This window comes from Leopardus geoffroyi, chromosome A2, assembly GCF_018350155.1.
Source record: "Leopardus geoffroyi isolate Oge1 chromosome A2, O.geoffroyi_Oge1_pat1.0, whole genome shotgun sequence".
Lineage (NCBI taxonomy): Eukaryota > Metazoa > Chordata > Mammalia > Carnivora > Felidae > Leopardus > Leopardus geoffroyi.
Window position 1 is genome coordinate 40267924 of NC_059331.1, and position 16425 is coordinate 40284348.

General features: G+C 41.4%; 1 protein-coding gene across 1 annotated transcript in view; it reads left to right on the top strand.

The window, feature by feature from the left end:
- The window catches only part of GXYLT2 (glucoside xylosyltransferase 2), a 97473-nt gene extending 82038 nt beyond the window's left edge, over nt 1-15435 (top strand). The window contains exons 6-7 of the mRNA XM_045493563.1: nt 6400-6572; nt 11828-15435. Coding sequence (XP_045349519.1) covers nt 6400-6572; nt 11828-12010 — 356 coding nt within the window. The 3' untranslated portion in view covers nt 12011-15435. The remainder of the gene's footprint in view (nt 1-6399; nt 6573-11827) is intronic.
- The last annotated feature ends 990 nt before the right edge of the window (nt 15436-16425 follow it).

A 16425-nucleotide genomic window follows, 5' to 3' on the forward strand; every position in this document is an offset into this window, starting at 1 on the left:
GGGCTTAAACAGGGCTTGGCTTGGAAAAATATTTTAAAATAAATTGCAGTGGTTTAAGGCTCTGGGGATTTGGAATTTTAAAACCACTCACCGTATTATTTCCCGAGCAGCGGAAAGTAACCTGGACATTTCCCCATGCTGTCACTTTTAACCATCAGATTTTGACAGCCCTGATAATCGTGCTTAAAATAGATCCATTTCAGAATGGTTATTGATCACATGCCAAATAACCATCATGAGTCCACTCTGCATGTTCATCAACTGATCTCCATAGGGGTTGCCTCTTCAGTCCACCCCTCTTTTCCTTCCCCCCCCTTAAAAAATGGAGATTGCAAAGTGTAACCCATGCAAAATTTGTGAATAAAGAGACACGTCTGTTACTTTTTAACTGCCCACTCTTGATTTTCCTTTCTTTGGGTAACAGGGCTCCAGTTTTCTCAGGGGAATTACTCTTCCCTCTCTCTCTCCCTCTCTCTCTCTTTCTGTCTCTTCACCCCCTCCCTCTCCCCCTCCCTCCCCATGCCCCATTCACTCTTGCAAGCAATCTTAGAGCCTAGTCTGCTCCTGACTCCCACTCACCCAGTCAGACCATGTCCTCCCAACCTGACTGGGGATCCAGGAGTAGAAAGTAGCCAAGGTTGTGGAACTGGCAGCAGTCGTGAAAAGCTGACATTAATTAGTGCCCACCTCTCAGAGCCCAGGAGCTGTCCCACTTCTTGACCCAGTTCAGCTTTACCTCTGATTTTATGAGCCGCCCGCTCTTTCCAAAGGCAAATTCCTTTCTCTTATTCATTTTCTTCTTCAAACTAGAATCAAAGTTAGTTACTTGCAATCCACTATAGACTGATATTTCTTGAATGTTTTAGGTCAGAGAATTCTATATATGACAAGTTTGTTACCATTAACTTCCCCTTGGAAGAGACTGAATTTATCCTAGCGAAATTGAATGGCTCATCTTTTGTAAAGCACACTCTGATTTCCAGACTCTTCACCATGATCCGGCCATTTTCTCCTTGAATGCTCTTCCAGGCCTGCATTTCTGACTGTCAAAGTCCCATCCTTAGTCTGTAAGCCTGAGTTCAAATGAAACTTTACTTAAATGTCCTCCTTTCTATGAAACCTGATAAAAACATGTTCATCTTACTATATACTCTATGCTGTCTGCTGTACAAGAGTATAAATTCTCCGAGAGCAGGAGCAGAACCTTATCCATCCAACGACACCACTGCCTTGCAGTGTGTGAATAAATGCTTGTTTCAATGTATATGCTCCATGTGTTTTGTGTTTCTTCCTCTGAAAAATTCTGAAAAGGATTGTAAAAGATGTGAATTGAATTCTGTCTAGAAACCAGTTGCATACTCAGAGTTCAACCGCTGGGTTCTTAGCTGGTCTTTGGGAGATTGGTAAGCCCCTAAATTTATGAGCAAATGTTCTTATATATATCCAGTTGTACTTTTCCAACGATGGGGTCTAAAGCTTTTGTTAGATTCTTTTTTTACAATTTTTTTTAAAGTTTATTTATTTATTTTGAGAGAGACAGAGGCAGTGCAAGTGGGGGAAGGGCAGACAGAGAAGGAGACAGAGAATCCCAAGCAGGCTCCGCACTGTCAGCTTGGAGCCAGATGTGGGGCTCAAGCTTACAAAACCGTGAGATCACCACCTGAGTTGAAACCAAGAGTTGGACACTTAACCGACTGAGCCCCCCAGGCATCCCAAGCTTTCATTGCATTCCGAGAGAGATGCGTGGATCCATAAAAGTTTAAGAATTACTGGCCACCTGCATAGCTACAAACAGTTGGAGTAAAACATTTATTACCAATGTGCTATGTGTTGGGAACTATGCTAGACTCATTCCCTTGATTTTGTTTTATCCTACCAGTGACCTAATGCAATAGTTCTTAACAGTAACATTGGTGATAATTATTACAGCTTACAGTTATTGTATGCTTTCTAATGTGCTAGGTACTCTTCCAAATACTTATTTTATTATTTTTTAAAATTTACATCCAAGTTAGTTAGTATATAGTGTAACAATGATTTCAGGAGTAGATTCCTTAGTGCCCCTTACCCATTTAGCCCGTCCCCCTTCCCACAACCCCTCCAGTAACCCTCTGTTTGTTCTCTCTATTTAAGAGCATCTTATGTTTTGTCCCCCCTCCCTATTTTTATATTGTTTTTCCTTCGCTTCCCTTGTGTTCATCTGTTCTGTGTCTTAAAGTCCTCATATGAGTGAAGTCCTATGATATTTGTCTTTCTCTGACTAATTTCACTTAGCATAACACCCTCTGGTTCCATCCATGTAGTTGCAGATCGCAAGATTTCATTCTTTTTGATTGCCAGGTCATACTCCATTGTGTGTGTGTATATATATATATATATACATATATATATGTATCCCCCACATCTTCTTTATCTATTCATCCATCGATGGACATTTGGGCTCATATATATATATATATATATATATATATATATATATATATGTATTCTTTTTGATTGCCGGGTCATACTCCATTGTGTGTGTGTGTATATATATATATATATATATATGTATATATATATATATATGTATATATATATATATATGTATATATATATATATATATATCCCCCACATCTTCTTTATCCATTCATTCATCGATGGACATTTGGGCTCTTTCCATATTTGGCTATTGTTAATAGTGCTGCTATAAACACGGGGGTGCATGTGTCCCTTCGAAACAGCATTCCTGTATCCCTTGGATAAATGCCTAGTAGTGCAATTGCTGGGTCACAGGGTAGTTCTATTTTTAGTTTTTTGAGCAGCCTCCATAATGTTTTCCAGAGTGGCTGCCCCAGTTTGCATTCCCACCAGCAGTGCAAAAGAGATCCTCTCTCTCCGCATCCTCGCCAACACCTGTTATTGCCTGAGTTGTTAATGTTAGCCATTCTGACAGGTGTGAGGTAGTATCTCATCATGGTTTTGATTTGTATTTCCCTGATGCTGAGTAATGTTGAGCAGTTTTTCATGTGTTGGTTGGCCATCTGGATGTCTTCTTTGGAGAGGTGTCTATTCATGTCTTTTGCCCATTTGTTCACTGGATTATTTGTTTTTTGGGTGTTGAGTTTGATAAGTTCTTTATAGGTTTTGGATACTAACTCTTTATCTGCTATGGCACTTGCAAATATCTTCTCCCATTCTGTCAGTTGCCTTTTAGTTTTGCTGATGGTTTCTTTCACTGTGCAGAAGCTTTTCATTTGGAGAGGGTCCCAATAGTTCATTTTTGCTTTTGTTTCCCTTGCCTCCGGAGATGTGTTGAGTAAGAAGTTGCTGCGGCCGAAGTCAAAGAGGTTTTTGCCTGCTTTCTCCTCGAGTATTTTGATGATTTCCTATCTTACATTTAGGTCTTTCATCCGTTTTGAGTTTATTTTTGTGTATGGTGTAAGAAAGGGGTCCAGGTTCATTTTTCTGCATGTCGCTGTCCCGTTTTCCCAGCACCACTTGCTGAAGAGGCTGTCTTTATTCCATTGGATATTCTTTCCTGCTTTGTCAAAAATTAGTTGGCCATATGTTTGTGGGCCCATTTCTGGGTTCTCTATTCTGTTCCATTAACCTGAGTGTCTGTTTTTGTGCCAGCATGTTCCAAATACTTATAAGCTCAGTTCGTACTCCCCAGAATCCTTCTGGACAAGTGATATTTACAGTCCTCCTCCTTTTACAGATGATAAAACTCTGGCCCACAAAAATTATGTAATTTGCCTGAATGCATGCAAGTAGTGGTAATCCTGTATTCAAACCCAGTGGGTTGACTTCAGAGCTTGCCTCCTTAGCCATTACACTGTACGGTCACAGCCAGCACATGATAAAGCTGGAATTCAGCCCCAGATAATTTAGCTTCCTTTTACTGCTTCTAAATTGGGGTCCAGATAACTCACCAACGTCATAGAACCAGGAGGTGATAGAAGCCAACTTCGAACATAGCCTTTGTTTGATTCCACAGCCTTTCTATTCATCCTCTGCTTTAGAGTGCCTTCACTGGACTAGGTCCTCTACGGAGGCTGCGAAGAGGGGGAAGGTTTCCTTTTTTAGTGGGTCCTGCATTACCTGGGAAGAGGCAAAAACGTCCATCACCAGTCTCAAACAACACAAAGGCAGGAACCAGACTTTCCTTTGTCCACTGAATACATAGCAGGCGCTCAATAAATATTTGTTGATTCAATCAGCATATTTACAGAAACAGAGATGGCTTCTAGAGTGATTCACTCAGCAGGGAACATTAGCAGGTGCTTAAGCAGGAATTGCAATTGCAGATGCAGGCAGGTATCAGAAATGAGTGATGGGATTCACGGGGTTACAAAAGGCCACAATTGGGCTGAGGTCAGACACCGTTTAAAAGCACACAGGCAGGGGCACCTGGGTGGCTCAGTCGGTTGAGCGTCCGACTTTGGCTCAGGTCACGATCTTGCGGTCCGTGAGTTCGAGCCCCACGTCAGGCTCTGGCTGATGGCCCAGAGCCTGGAGCCTGCTTCCGATTCTGTGTCTCCCTCTCTCTCTGCCCCTCCCCTGTTCACACTCTGTCTCTCTCTGTCTCAAAAATAAATAAATGTTAAAAAAAAAATTTTTTTTTTTAAAAAGCACACAGGCAGGGGCACCTGGGTGGCTCGGTTGGTTAAGCACCAACTCTTGGTTTCAGCTCAGGTCGTGATCTCACAGTTCATGAGTTCGAGCCCCGCGTTCACCTCTGCGCTGACAGCATGGAGCCTGCTTAGGATCCTGTCTCTCTGCCCCTCTTCTGCTCACTTGTGCTCCCTCTCTCTTTCAAAACTAAATAAACTTTAAAAAATAATAATAATAAATAAAAGCAAAAAGGATTTTTAGATATTTTCCCTCATGGAACCCTTATGTCCCCCTCTGCACTATCGGGCAGAAAAGTCGCACAACTAAAAGAGGAGTTTAAATCCAGATAATGTGACTTCAGGATAAGCACTACTCTCTCCCAGCTATGGATTATAAGTGTGGAAGTGAATGTAAGGGCAACATCATGGCAGAAAGGGGTTCTCCAGAGAAAAGGAAAAGCTCACAGGGTGTTGGGAATGCTTAGGAATTGGAGGGTGCCTGGATGTCAGCGTGGCCTATAAAAACTGAGTGGAAGAATTATTATACACAGTCTGCCAGAGAGGATGTGTGCTTTTCATCTTGAAGTTCTCTGTAATTCTCTAAGCTGTGGTCCTTTCCATGAGAAGGGAGAGCTCTCAGCCCAACAAAAGAGCACAGCTTTATGTTGCTCTTCTGACAATGGTAATTGATTTGCTCTAATGCTTCTGTGTTCTCACTGGGGGCCTTTCTCATAAACAGTGACAAACATTCGCAGAGAGCTTTGATCCATACTTCTCCAGCCCCAGCCCTGAAAGGCATCAAGCTACAGAGCCAGGAAGCTCAGTGGGCATGACTTTATTGCTGATTTTACAACCCTAGCTACCAGGAGGAAATTTTCTGAGTCCAACAGAATTAGAGCCGAGTTTTTCAACCTTGGCACTGTTACTTTTATGGGGGCTGTCCTGTTCGTTGTGGAATGTTTCGAGTATCCCAGGTCTCTACCTGCTAGATACCAGTAGTGGCCTCCTCCATATCTCCCTCCAGACATCACCCAATGGCCCCAGGGGAGCCCTGGCAAAGAACCACCAGCTTAGAGACGCACGCACAAATATACAAGTGTGCACATGATTGCTCACAATGTATATAGTCACCTTGACACAGGGGCTTTTTTTTTTTCCCTTTTCTCTTTTGGGGGGATTCCCCCCCTTTACCCTTGTAGTTTTTTTGTTTGTTTGTTTTTTCCTTCCTGTTGATTTTGTTTGTTGTTTGGTTTTTAATCCAAAGAGGAATCTTTGCTTCGATCTTGATTCCCATTCAAGTCTGTCTATTTCATAAAACCTTTACAAAGAGGGGATTATAAACGCTAGCATTGTTGACCACCACTGTGTGCTTGGCATTCTGCTGAGTGTTTTTTAAATTTAATCCTCACAGTAAGAGGGAGGTCCTGTTGTACCCATCTTACAGATGAGGAAAATGAAGCACAGAGAGGTTGAATCACTGGCTCTAGTTTGCACTGTTTTTGAGTGAAGACAGTTGGGATTCGGACCCAGGCTGTCTGCTGACCTTGTCTGCCTCCTAGTCCGTGATACATTGCCCTTCTTTTTTGGGTGAAACCTACAGCCTCATTAGCATGTGCCCCTTCAATTCCCTACCTCAAAATAAGGACAAAAATGGAGTGACATCAGGGCTGTGGGTCACGGTCACATTCCCATGCACTGAAATCCCATGTGGTGTGCAGATTATGGAAACACTGGTTTAAGCACCAGTCATGCAGAGGAGAGCCGGCACTGACTGCGGACACGTCTTTCTCTTGTCACCGCCAGAGTGTCTCTATGTGTTCCCGTGCCAGTGGAACTACCGTCCCGATCACTGCATGTACGGAAGCAACTGCAAAGAGGCTGAGCGGGAAGGCGTGTCTGTTCTGCATGGGAACCGAGGCGTCTACCATGATGAAAAGCAGCCAACTTTCAAAGCACTCTATGAAGCAATACGGGATGTAAGTGTGTTCTTGCCGCTGTTCAGCAGACACATGCTTATTCAGCACGAGACGGTACAGGCGCTTTGGTCACCAGTGCCTTTGAAGGCCAGAGAATCCCCCAGAAGCAGTGAGTGATATCCCTTTCCCCAATCCCAGTCACTATTTCATTATATCCACTTGCCCCCTCACACTATATCCACTCAGTATTTACAACTAAGTCACTCTTTTTTTTTGTCCTTAAATAAGTTCACTTAAGGAGGAAATTAAATATCATCAGAAAGAAACCCAGTGCCATTTGCCATAATAGAGGGGAATGTGTTAGGGTAACGATAACATAATAAGAACAAAATGATATTATGCAGCTCGAGCTTAGCCTGTTGCCTGGTTGCCAGCATCCTGTTGAACAAGTGGGCATGGAGGTGGTCGATTAGGACAAGGGGTCCGACTGCAAGTAAGAATCAAGTGTTTATTTACATATTGCAACAGTGTACTCAAGAGGCAAAAAGAGGCACTAACCCCCGTGTTGCATTTTTACCCAGCAAAGGGTACTGATCAGCAGAATGCAGCCTAGAGGCAAAAGTCATCTCAAGGCCTCTGCATCCTTAGGACCCTGACCTTAGGCCAGGGGAGGAGGAAGGAGAAGGGAAAGAGGGAGGAGTGGAAAGATACCACCCTTCCAATCCATCCCCCACTCCCGTGTCCATCCTCCCCATCCCCTGTCCCTGGGAGGCCTCGAAATGGAGGTGCCTGGGATGGGAATGCAGATATGTATCTGAGCGTGGCTGGCCCAGGGCAGGGACCTGAGTTTTTTACCCCAATTCCTTCAAGTAAACTACAGGGCGTTGCCTGTGCCCAAGTCAGGTGTCACAAGGGTAGCTCCCAGCCCCTCCAGAGCCAGCCAGCAGCCTTGTCATTACCTGTGATTGAGTCTGAAAGATCACACAGTAGAATTTTGGCCACAGTAGAATTTTGAAGGGATTGATTAGCAATTGCTGGGGAATTAAAGATACCTGGGAACTATTTTCTTGCAGTAAATGGGAAAGTTGATAAAAACCTCACTTTGGGGTTCACTACCTAAAATCTCAAATACTGCCTGCTTTTGCCTTGCATCCCACACTGTGGGAAACGCTGCATTCGATGTTGCTTTTTATCTGGAGATTGCTAGGAGTGGCAGAGATTCAGGGATGTCCCTTTTGAAACCGTAATTCCAAGACGTAGAGTAGGGGTCAGCAAACTCAGGCCAGATCTGCCTTGCTGCCTGTGTTTGCAAGACATGTGGGCTATGAATGGTTTTGTAAATCACTGGGGAAAAAGGAAAAGACGAATATTTCGTAACGTGAGACAGTGATATGAAATTCCAATCTCAGCATTCATAAATACAGTCTTATTGGGACACAGTGACACCCATTCATTTATGTGTTTGGCTGTGGTTGGTTTGAAGCCACCATGGCAGAGACGAGTATTTATAACAAACTGTGTAGCCCACAAAGTCTAAAATATTTACTATCTGGTCCTTTATCGGAAACATTTGCTGGCCCCAGACATCAAGTATGTAGATTTAGAGGATTTTTTTCTTAAGAACTTAGAAACCCTCACGGTGTCACAAGTGGGCTTTGGTGGGAGTGAATCCCGAGACACAGGCATACATTTTTGTGTGTGTGAATACTGTGCCTCTTGCTAAGGAGAGTCTCTGGAATTTCCAGAATTTTCTCTGCAGGGAATGAGTTTAGCCTGCATGTAAGCTAAGCTAACACCGCTTTCTTCTCCTGCATTTCCTGCTGGTGGTTTTCAAAGACCAGGTGATTTAATTACACAGAAAATTTGCTCTGTACTTAGTGCTACCATCACATTAGACATTCAAACATGGCTCCAGGGGCAAAGCCATTGAGGAGTACAAACAGAAGTTCAATGAGTATGCAGCAGGTATATGTACCTCAGAGCTGTTCTTGGGTTTCTTTTGTGATCTGTCAACCCTAGTCTGGAATTGAGCAACTGTGGCTCGAGTTACAATACATCTTGTTTGCTTTCTGGAGGAGCAGAAAGAAAACAAATAACTGTGTCATAAATGATCCTGCCAAATACCCTCAATGATGATCCTCCCATGGGCCTAAAGGGACCATTTTCACTGAATCATTTCAGACAGGAATGCTCACTAACCCCATCCTGAAACCTGAATAGAAGTAGACTCCCTCTTGGAAGACATGTTTCCCCGCTGTCCCCAGGGCTGGGCACCGTCATGTGCTGGGGTCAGGGCTTGGGGTAGGGGTCAACAGACCTTGCTTCAAGGCCCAATTTTTGCCCCTTTCTGGTGATTAGTCATTAACTCTTTGCTCTTACCTTACTGGGCCTCAGTTTCCTCATCTGTGAAATGGAGATGATAATATTACCTACCTCATAAAAGTGTTGCAAGAACGCAACAAACTGATGGTGTTTAAACTTGTAGTATGGCACATGACCTATGGTTGTGCTCAATAATTAGAAGTTATTAACAGTTTCACACTTGCCTCCTTTTCTATCTTGTCCACATAGTCTCACTTGCTCTCTCTCTCTTCCTATTTTCTCTCTCTCACACTGTATTTCTTTCTCCCTTCATCCCTCTCTGAAAATATTCTTCTTGTCCCTCTCCCCTTTCCCCCTTTCCTTCTGTCCCTCTTTCCTGCTTCCTTTCCTTTCCATCTTCTGTCTCTCTCACACACACATCCTAAGCCTGTGTGTCTGTGTTTGGCAAAGGGGACATGCAGTCTCCTCCCATCGTGACCCAAGGAAGTCATCTATCAGGTACACGTTCTGTCAGTAGTTCTTCCAACAATCATCTATTGCAGGAACAATTGTAGCTTATAGAAACTCAGAAGTTAACAAGACTGATAAAGCCTGATCCCCAGGACACATATATTGTGGGTGGAGGAAGCCAGACTATACTCACATAAACAAAGAAAGAAGAAAAATCGTACCAGGTAGTGAGAGGTGTTAAAAGGGAACCGGAGCAGGGCGATGGGCTGAGAGTCAGGGGTAGGGAGGAGCGTTAGTGAGCTGGGATCCTCAGGGGGCCTCCGCTAGCCTGGTAGTGTGATTAGTGGGGGCAGCCCTGGGGCAGTTTAGGGGGAGATACTGCTAAGGAGAAGGAATAAGCCAGGAAAAGCCCCTGAGGCAAGGGTGAGTTTGGTGAGCCCGAAGGACAGGGAAGAATTCAGTGTGGCCAGAAGGACAGAGACACCAATGACAATTCCAGGTCACATGGAGCCTTGAGGACAAAGAGGAATTGGAATCTTACTTTAATTGCAGCGTGAAGCCCCTGCAGGAAAGTGATACGGTCTGATCTTTGCTTTAAAAGTTATCACCTCAGTAACTCAGTGCGAGGAGGCAAGACATCCAGGAGCAACATGGGGATGGCATGTACTTGTGTGGCACCGGGAAGGTTGGCAGTGGTGGCCACATGTAGGATTCGTTGGAAAGACAGATTTTACGGCATTTCTGGATTAATGAAAAGAGGGACGTGGGGGAAAGAAAGAATCAAGGATGACTTCCAGGTTTTGACCTATTTTCCTATCACTAGGGACACCATGATGAAAAAGGAGTTGATCAGTAGTCTAAATTGTGCTGTGGAAGAAAACAGTTGTCCCAAACATGGTCCTTCTTGCGTTACATAATGCATAATCTCCTTCTGGGAAGAAATTCGTATTTCTGATAAACATGCTTATGCAATATTTCTGATGAACTTTAAAGGGATTAAGGCTTGTTCTAGGAAACCAGACACCCACCCACTCTGCTGCCAGGCAAGCATTTACTGACCTTTTCACTCTTCTTCCTTTTTTTTTTTTTTTTCTACTCTCTTTGTATAAAATTTCCTCGCCAACAATGAATCTTTAACTTCATTTACTAGAGGCCTTTTCCATTTCATCCAGATTGTAATAAAAATTTGACACATGCTCATAACTACGTGATCTTCAGGATCTATTTTGGAAAATTCTGTTTATAAACACCTTCCATGGGAAGACAAGAGAATGTTTTTTTAAAAATGGGGCACCGGGGTGGCTCAGTCAATTAAGCATCTGACTCTTGATCTCAGCTCAGGTCTTGATCTCAGGGTCGTGAGTTCAGGTCCTGCGGCGTTGGGCTCCACACCCCACAGGGAGCCTGCTTGAAAAGAAAAGAAAAGAAAAGAAAAGAAAAGAAAAGCACAGGATTACATGGGGAAAAAACCAACAAGCAGTGTTTGGTACCTGAATTATTAAAATGAATTTCATTGATGTTAGATTTCACTAGTAATTGCCAAACTGTGGACTTCATCAGATTACTATAGACATACCCCAGAGTTTCTTCATTTAAGATTGAGACAAACACAGGGGCACCTGGGTGGCTCAGTCACTTCTGCATCTGACTCTTGGTTTCAACTCAGGCCATGATCTCATGGCTCGTGGGATGGAGCCCCACATCAGGCTCTGCAGTGGCAGTGCACGGACCCTGCTTAGGATTCTCTCTCTCTCTGCCCTTCTGTCTGTCTGTCTCTCTCTCTCTCTCTCTCTCTGTCTCTCAAAATAAATAAATAAATAAATAAATAAATAAATAAATTGGAAAAGAAGAGATTGAGACAAACAAAATATATGAGGAATTCAGTGTCTTATTGCAGGTGATGTCACGTCTCTACTTGAGCCTTGCTTCTCTTCAGCAAGAGCATACAATGTCGAGAATATCCTGTCCCTGAAGATACATGTTGGTCTTAGCTTTTAAGAGTTTTAAGGACCCAAATAAACCATCTTAAAAAAAAAAAAAAAAAAAAAAGAACAAAAGAAAGAAAGTGAAGCCCAAATAGGGTAAGTAATTGCCTCAGGTTGCACAGGATTGAATCAGGTTTTGAATTTCTATCCTCAGAGTTCCCTTCCACTATGTCTAAGAACATCCAAACTGAGGCACCTGGGTGGCTCAGTCGGTTAAGCGTGCGACTTAGGCTCAGGTCATGATCTCACAGCTCGTGAGTTCCAGTCCCGCATCAGGTTCTGTGGTGACAGCTCGGAGCCTGGAGCCTGTTTCAGATTCTGTGTCTCCCTCTCTTTCTGCCCCTCCCCCATTCATGTTCGCGCGCGCGCGCACGCTCTCTCTCTCTCTCTCCCAAAAATAAATATTTTTTAAAAATTAAAAAAAAAAAACGAACTTCCAAACCTATGCTTGCATGCTTAATTCCCTGTTTCATTTTTCGGTAAATGTTGTTTGCGTTTTAAATGGCATTTCAGTAACTAAAACATTTTCTTTCATTTTTTTTTTAAACCATTTTTCAGTTTCCCTTTCAAGACAATCTCTTTCAATCCATGTATTACCCTCTCCAGCTGAAGTTTTTGGAGACTGTGCACACTTTATGTGGACGAATCCCGCAAGTATTTTTGAAGCAAATCGAGAAAACAATGAAAAGGGCTTACGAGAAACACGTCATCATCCATGTGGGCCCGAACCAGATGCACTGAATATTTTTCATATTGTTGCAAGCGGATTGGGCATCTCAAGAACAAGGACATGTCCATCTTTAAGCTGCCTGGGTCTCTTTCGTGTGAATATTTAATGGTGCTCTGTGACAATTGCGTTTTAAAAGCTTTGTTAAATGTTGCTGAATTAGTCACCCCTAAAAGGAAATGTGCTTTAATTTTTTCTAAAATGGTATTTATCTCTCTCTTTTTTAAAAAAAAAAATATTATTACACGCTTAGCATTGTTCAAGCAGGTTGAGCTAGCTGTGAAGAGGAACTTTTGTGAGCCTTCCATTTCCTGTTCAGTGTCTGAGACAATGTCAGAGGCATCTCGTGTTGTATATTTATCTAGTATTCTTGAGACTCTTTCTATGTCAATGACTCCCCCATACCCTTCTTGTAAAAGTAATACATGCTTGTTGTAAAACAGAAAAATGTTCAAAGGTTGTAGAGGAGTGGGCGCCTGGGTGGCTCAGTTGGTTAAGTGTGTAACCCTTGATTTTAGCTCAGGTCATGATCTCACATTTGGTGAGTTTAAGCCCCGCGTTGGGCTCTGCTCTGACAGTGTGGAGCCTGCTTGGGATTCTGTCTCCCTCTCTCTGTCTCTGCCCCTCCCCTGCTTGCTGTCTATCTCTCTCTCAAAATAAATAAAAATCAACCTTAAAAAAAAAAAAAAAGTTTGTAGAGGATGTAGGCCAGTGGACCAAAATCAAGATTAGATTAGCCATAATCCTACCAACCAATTATTTAAAGGTAGTTACTTCAGCCTTTTTTTTCCTACTCGTATATTTATTTGTTGGTTGTCTTTCCCATTGTAATACATATCTGAAACAGGTAGTTTGAGTAAAAGCTGGCCCCTATGCTGAGATTTTTATGTTGAGACAAAAATTTAGACAAAATAATTGTATTTACAGAGCTGGAAGAAGTATTCAAATTTCAACTAATTGGGCAGTGTTAAAGGATGAAGCATATCTGGGGGTATTTTTCAAGAAAAATTGTTTAGATTAGTGGAAGGTTAAATCATAAGAAATATTTATGCAACCATACCTTCTGAAAGGAAATTCAGTCATTGTGTTAAACGCAAGGGGTCAGTTTAACAGAGATGTGTTTTTGTGTTTAACTACAGACAAAAACATTTTATCTCTTACTTTCATAGGTGTGACCTTCTGTCTTCTTTAAACTCTTGGGCAACGGTTGGAAATTGAAGGCCAACTTCAAACTTACGTGTACAGAATAGATAGTTCAGCTGATTCCATTGGCAAGAAAATTCAACTTCCTACCAGCCTTGGAAAGGTCTCTTTAAATGTTTTTTCTTCTCTAGGCTGACCCATCCATTAGCCAAGGAACTGGGCAGGTCTTATCACCTAGCTACAGTAGAGGAAATTCTATATTCCCCAGAGGGATCTGACTTAATCCCTTGTTGCTCCTGTAGCTGGTAACAGGGTAAGAACATTTTTTATAATGCTTTATTTATCTCAAAAACCTTGTGCCTAAATGATCTTGATGTTTGCAACAGCCTAATGAACTTAGTAGGGACCTCTGTCATTGGACAGAGAAGGAAATTGTAACCCAAAGAAACAAGCATACCCAATATAATTGCTGTTCTGTAACACATACAGGTATGTATAAGATGCATCCTCTTTTACAGAGGAAGTTTGGAGACAAAAATATTAAATAATTTTCATCATATATAGACAGTAATCAAAGTATAAAATGAAAAATAATATTTTGTTAACGCAAATATGGTATGCTATATATTGGAACCTGGTAGGATATCATAGGTACTATATCCACAGAAGAAGTCTTAACCGTGCAAAAATATATGAAAACCTCAGCACTACAAAGAAATATGTAGATGCCAATTAATATTGGGATATAGTACCATTATGGTAGTAGCAAATTTTAAAATGTTAAAGTATTAGCCCATACCCTCCTTTTGATCAGTTGGGTGTCAGGTGATTTATTTTTGTTAAGGAAATTACCATTAAGATGTGGAACTCTTCACTGTTATATTTTATGTTTCCTCATTTCACCATTAAAGGTGATGTCATTCGTTAGTTTATGTCTAAAGTCTGTGGAGGAATTTTTGGATTGTCTTTTGGATGGAGGAAAAGTACCCTACATACCCACAAATATGGTTTTACTGAAAGAGCCAGGATGTGAACATGATTGCCTGACTTCCATTCCAGTTTTGCTACATGTTCAGCATGGCCACCAAACCCTACAAACGTCATTCACATTTTTGGTGGTTTATAAACCTAAAAAAGTTCTATTCCTCCTCTGGTGAGTCCTACAAAAAATGTGCTATAAAGACTTTGAATATAGAAACGCCTTTTCTTTTATGAGAATCTTACCCGCAACTCTTAACTATTGGTTCTGGTCTGAATACATAGAATCAGATTTCCAGCAAAGGTCCATGATGCAATTCTAGAACATTCTAGAATGATGCACGATGAGAATGTGAAACCTTAGAATTTAGTGTGGTTTTCTGCCTTGGAATTTCTTCATGGTATCCTGAAATTTTGAGGTGAGTCTGGTGGAGAATCTGCAGTTAATTTTCTCTCACAATCCCTACTACCTGAAAATGCTAATTGTTTTCCATCCAGTATATTACCATGAGGCGGTGTTTCCTCTGCCTTTGATAATTCCCAGACAACTACTACATTAATGCTTTTAAAATCTGGGAACCACAGATTTTAATTTGGTGGACTCCTAAAACATGTACCCTGTGATCTGAAGTTTGCCAAAGGTTGGGTTGTTCCATATGGCACGTAGAATCTATACAGGAAGAGCATGACACTGGTTCTGTCATCCCCTCTTCTTGTTTCCTTCAGAATTCTATTCAAACACATGTGACTACAGAGTTCCACTGGAAAAATGAAAGAACAGGGTCTAGGAGCAAAATGTAACAGTATTGTTGTATGCATTGAGACTGAGACGTTCAGTAGTAGGGTCACTAGAAATGCTTACAATATTTTTCTTGCTGAGTTTTTCTTTTCTAATATAAACCTCAGAAATTGTGACTTACATTGAAAATTTCAACATTAAAAAAAATTAACTGGCTAGAAAATATGTTCAAGTTTTCCTTCAACTTCCTGAATGACAGTTTAGCATTTCAGGGTATGACACTCCAGCTTTGCTATTTATTTGAAATGTCTAATACATATTCAGGACTTCCATTGCAAATTGTGACTATGGGTGGATTTATTATTGAAATGGGTATTTATATGGACTCATCCAGGTTGGAGAGTATTTATCTTATTACAATTATGGTGTTGATAAAACAAGCATGCCATACAAAAACTTATTCACGGTCACAAAATAGGGATCCGGTGATAGAGTAATTACTCCAACCCACCTGGAGGACAGGACAACATTTGTACAAATTTAGGTTTATGTGTAAATTTTGCCTGTTATTTATACAAACAAAAAGATAGGTTGCATGTGTTGGATAAGCTAACACGAACAGGATTTTATGACTGAGTTTAGAAACACACTGAGTTCAGAATTATGTTGGATGTCATGGGGGTACAAATTATTATATCATCAATTAGTATTATGGTAAGCAAGCTTTCTTAGGTTTTTCTGTTTCTTGGGTCCTATGTTTTCATCTCCCTTTCACTTCTGCTTTTCCCTTCCTGTCTTTGATGCAGGCTTCTAAGCATTACCAAGAGGCTTGGTGTTAGTGGCAGAGTGACAGAACTTGGGGAACCCTGTGCAGGCAGAAGGAAGTTCTAATCCTTAGATGGAATCTTTATGATAAGAAATTTTCAAAAAAATTTAAAAACCATGCAGCACATACATAGACATATACACACACGCACCGCACATGCCTTTTACAGAAAGAGCTCTGTGAATCCGATGTGCTCTGTGAATTGAATTATAGAGAGTGACACCTTAGGTCAACTCATTTCACAGTGACAGCGCTGGTATTTGAAGCCGATGAGATTTCTCTGCCAAACAGAGAAAGTTATCCTAGTTTTTGTTCTTCCCAGGTCAAAACTGGAAATAGTCTCGTGAGTCCTCAAGAAAAAGCACTGGTGTTTGTGTCACCGTATGCCTGAGTATGTAAGAATCTGGTGCGGTTTCTGCGTCATTAGTTTCACGTTTGTGTTGTCCCTGAAAAGTGCGCCTGTTGTTTATAGCTCCCAAGGAAACCCCGAGTAGATTTTTTATGTTGGAAAACTTATTTCTTAGTGATTTTTCTTTGGGAAGAAATGCACATTAAAAAAACAACACTCCAAAGAAAATTAATTGTTACAGCAAATTAAAAGAAACAGAAATATTATGATTTAATTACTTGTCCTTTTGAATGCCATCTCCTGTTTTATCGATTTCTTGTTGTTTTTGTTTTTGTTTTTGTTTTTTTAAATTAAAAGCTTTAAAAAACACATGTCTTTTTTGGTGTTATTTTGG